Source organism: Fukomys damarensis, unplaced genomic scaffold (assembly GCF_012274545.1).
Source record: "Fukomys damarensis isolate Sample0158 unplaced genomic scaffold, DMR_v1.0_HiC HiC_scaffold_16, whole genome shotgun sequence".
NCBI lineage: Eukaryota > Metazoa > Chordata > Mammalia > Rodentia > Bathyergidae > Fukomys > Fukomys damarensis.
In genome coordinates, this window is record NW_022900928.1 from 94,611,781 (window position 1) to 94,616,123 (window position 4,343).

General features: G+C 41.9%; 1 protein-coding gene across 1 annotated transcript in view; it reads left to right on the plus strand.

The window, feature by feature from the left end:
• LOC104850635 (transient receptor potential cation channel subfamily V member 5) overlaps window positions 1–3,538 on the plus strand; it is an 18,644-nt gene extending 15,106 nt beyond the window's left edge. Inside the window, exons 14-15 of the mRNA XM_010607685.3 lie at window positions 2,354–2,460; window positions 3,030–3,538. Coding sequence (XP_010605987.1) covers window positions 2,354–2,460; window positions 3,030–3,327 — 405 coding nt within the window. The 3' untranslated portion in view covers window positions 3,328–3,538. The remainder of the gene's footprint in view (window positions 1–2,353; window positions 2,461–3,029) is intronic.
• Window positions 3,539–4,343: the final 805 nt, after the last annotated feature.

Below are 4,343 nucleotides of genomic sequence, written 5' to 3' on the forward strand. Positions count from 1 at the left end.
GTACCGGGGATTGAACTCGGGTCCTTGCTCTTGCAAGGCAGGCCACCGAACAGCTGAGCTAAATCCCCATCCTGATGGGCCACTCTTAGGAGAGTCACAAAAAAATTTTGTGGGCTATCAACTCTAAGGTTTATATAAACCTCAGGCCTCAGGTGCATGTAGATGGATGGAAGAGATAGAAGCAGATAAAATGGAAGATAGAGGGGGTGGTGCTATTGGTCACAGGTAACAAATAGGTTCGCTGTTCCTCCTTGAATCCCTTGGAGACTAGAAATTATTTTGTTCGTATATATTCTATTTTTAAACTTTGGTCCTTATCTTTTATTTCATTCTAGAAATCTCTAGTTCTCCATGATCTTTTCTTTGTATCATCATAAAATAGAAGTTAAAATTCACAGTTAGTTAAAAATTCTAACTATTCCACATAATCATTTCTGGTCAGAGGGATATTTAACTTGTTTAATGCTAATTAACACCTTGTTATCTTGTAAATGTGAGCAGGATTTGGGGAAGGGAAATTTTTCTATGTTTTAAAAGTTTTTATTGTTAGATAGGTTCATGTTTATTATGGCTCATATCTAGTGTCCTCCAAAGCCTCATCTGCTCATAGGTGGGGATTTTTTGGAGGTGGATGGATCTGGGGCATGTGAATGTATATTAAAGTTGTATGAAGATGGTAAATAAATTAGTCCACTGATTGGTTTAGCATAGTTCTGGGTGTGGATAATAGGCAGCCCCACTCTGGGTATGAGTGGCACCACCCAAAAGGCTTGTGACATGGATGGGATGAAAAGGGAAGGGAGGCTTGCTGCTGCTGCTTACAGCTTCCAGCCTGCCCTGCCATGAACTGTTTCTCCTCTGTTATGCCCCAGTATGATTCCCAGTATCGCACAATCCCAAGGGCCCCATATATGTTGCATACATCAGATGTCCTGAAACTGTGCAGTACTATAGGCTTTCAAATGGCACCTTTGATTCCAGAAAATTCTGCCTTAGTTCTGTGTCTGGAAGTGAGTTTGGGTCCTAGATCCATCTTTTAATTTCAGGTGTGACCAAAGACTATAGTGGTACTGGCAGCAGAGACAACAGTGAGGTCTTCCTTCCTCAGTCTGTTTGCAAAAATAGATTAACACAAAGACTGGGTGCATTCTAGTCTGCTCTAACAGTAGACTCTGAGTGGAGAAGGAATAAACCTCTGAAGAAAAGGTAGGTTCTGATGCCCAAAGGAAAGGGAGGCTGAATGATGCCAGAAAAAACATAAAAGTCCTTTTTTGGGGAAAAGAGGTTCTATCTAGGAAAGAGAACAGTATGACTGGAAAGTCTGGAGGTGGGAGGGAACCTGGCACAGCTAAAAACACTGAGAGTGAAGTAATGACACATCCAGGGAACGGAAAAATATAACATAGGGAAATGGCTATTTTAGGAATTGTCAGCTCCTTCTATCAATAAGGCTTTGTGTCCCCATCCTGACTATAATTGGTCTGTATGCTAACACATCATGGTCCTTTTGAAAACAGAAAGTCCCTGATGTGGTGGGAACCATGTAGTCCACAGAGAGCTCCTGCCTTTCTTCGCTTTGCACTTAATGCGACTGTTAATAGCTTCTAAAATCAATTCTTTTACCAAATATGTACCTGCTTCTTTTTATGCTTATGATTAACTAGAATTTTTGAAATACAATTTATTTAAATCAGCTTTAGAAATGTAAATAAAGTACTTCACATTTCAAGTTTCTTAAATTTCACGTAATTGGCTTTAGAACAGCATTCTGGTTTAGTGAGATCGCTTTTTACTGCCTTTTTCACCCCACATATTGTATTCCCTTTCCAGTTGGATACCACAGGGATAAGCTGTGTTTCCTTGATGTGATTAATGAAGGCTGGGCAAAGAACAGAACATGGACATGGTACTAGGAATTTCCCTGCCAAGCAGGCAGCCATTAATTGACACTTTTCCATTTTACTATATAGATGTTTATGCTGCAAATTTTCTTAACTGGAGTAGCAGCATTTCATCCCTGAGATCATGGAGGTTTCCTTAACTATTTTATTTAAATCAAGATCATTGGTCTGTGGCTTCCCTGTGATAAAGAAAAAGAGCTTAGTTTGAAATTTCTCATTTACCAAGAGTCTGAATAATAATGGAGGAGTCATTTTTTAAAAATTCAAAACATGCAATATCATCTTTTTTTATGAGGAAAGCGGGGTAGAGCAGAGGTGTACAAATGGTGGCCCTCACCACTGGTCTCTGGGGTCCTCATTTCATGGGTTGCTTTGGGTTCCCTTTGTGCGCCAGTGTCTCTCTGGACTTCAGGGCTCTTTCTGAGCTCTCTCTACGTGACACCTTCTGCCAGGTTGTGGCCACCACAGTGCTGCTGGAGAGGAAGATGCCCCGTTTCCTGTGGCCCCGCTCAGGACTCCGTGGGTGTGACTATGGCCTGGGGGACCGATGGTTCTTGCGGTGAGTGACCATGGGCACATGTGACCTGCAGATGTCTTCTGCAGTGGTAGTGTGGGCAACTAGGAGACTGCACTAGCCTGTCTTGAGAAGGAGATGGACCTGAAATTAAGGAATTATAAAGAATGTACCTCGGGGCAACCACGCGTAAAAGGTTATGTGCTTGCAACTACGCTCAGATCAGTGCTTGTTTATGTTCAATCTTCTTCCTTTCTTGTCCCAATTGTCAATATACTTTGGCCTTGAACTTAACTTCTCCCTTCATGCTTTTCCTTGTCTTCTGACATGGCTCTCTTTCCTCCTTATGTGTATTTCCTGAATTACGTCCTCTCAAACTCTATACATCAGCATGTTTAGCAGCACAGACTCTCCCCTCTAAAATCTGACTGTTCATCTGATTCCCAACTTTGCCTCCACCATCACCTGTTTCTTCTTACTTGATCCCTGTTTATCTTTCTGCTTCAATCTGTTCCTGTCCTTCTGTTAACTTACAATCCAATTTCCTCCACATTTGTCTCGGTGTCTCACTTTGGTCCATCATGAACTGAGTTCTTTCTACTGTCCCTTATCAGGGTTGAAAACCACCAGGATCAGAATCCTTTGCGAGTGCTTCGCTATGTAGAAGCTTTCAAAAGCTCAGACAAGGAGGACGAACAAGAGCAGCTTTCTGAGAAACAGCCTTCTGGGAATCAGAGTGGGACCCTGGCCAGAGCGTCCCTGACCCCCCAGACACCCTCCCTGTCCAGGAACACATCCCAAAGCAGCAGCAGTCACCGGGGCTGGGAGATCCTTCGTCGAAACACACTGGGACACTTGAATCTTGGGTTGGACATTGGTGAGGAGGATGGAGAGGAGGTTTACCACTTCTGATGAGAATCTTGCTATTCAGTCTGACTCCATGTGGCCTAGGGTGGGTCAGAGAAGGAGATTTCTACTAATGAATTACTTAACTATCATGGCTGGTAATCATGTGGTGGCATAGACAGAGTAATTCCTAAAAGATCTTATCCCTCCCTTCCCATCAGCATTTTTTTTTTAATTTTATTGAGTTTATTGGTACATTTTAGGGATACAGTACAGTTACATTCATTGTTGGGATCATGTACCTCTACATGGCAAGTCTTGATTCTCATTTTTTCCCCTTACCTCTGCCCTCCCTTCACCCCTCCTCCCCTCCCCATCTACAAACACTTTATTTTCATCTTTTCATTCTCTCACATTTTTTTCTTTTCCCTTTTTGTTCTTCCCCTACACATCACACCTTCCCTACACCTTTAGCTCCTTTCTTCAAATTTCTAAATGTCAGCAATCTCATTAGAATCTTATGCATTGTTGCAGAATATTCACACCAGGGAAACTATTTGGTATTTACATGTGTGACTTATTTATTTCACTTAGGAGTATATCTTCAATATGTATCCATTTTCCTATGAATGAATCCATTCTCTCGCTCTTTATGGCCCATCAGCATTTTTGGAGATGGGAAATGGTCATGTATTGCAGCCTATACCACAAGGATTGTTGGAAATATAGCTTAAGAACAGCAAGTATCCTTCTGAACGAAGTTGAACTTGGAAACTAAACACACGAGGGAGGGAGGGTAGATTAATGTTTAAACATCTCTCTTCTGCCCCAGGCAGGCACCAGAAGGTAGTAAGGTGTGGGGCCTGCCTGGTTCCCAAGGACTTAATATGGGAAGGGTCAAACATTGCATAGGGGTTGTGGCCTTTCTCCTTTTTCTAATCCTCTCTTAGGACTCTGTCCCCATCTAGTAACCAAACACCAACTAGAAAATTGCAAGAAGAAAGGTTCCTTATCCTTGCTTTCTTTAAATTCCTCTTTTGAAGTGAAATACATGAATATACAACCTACCATTTTAATCTTTT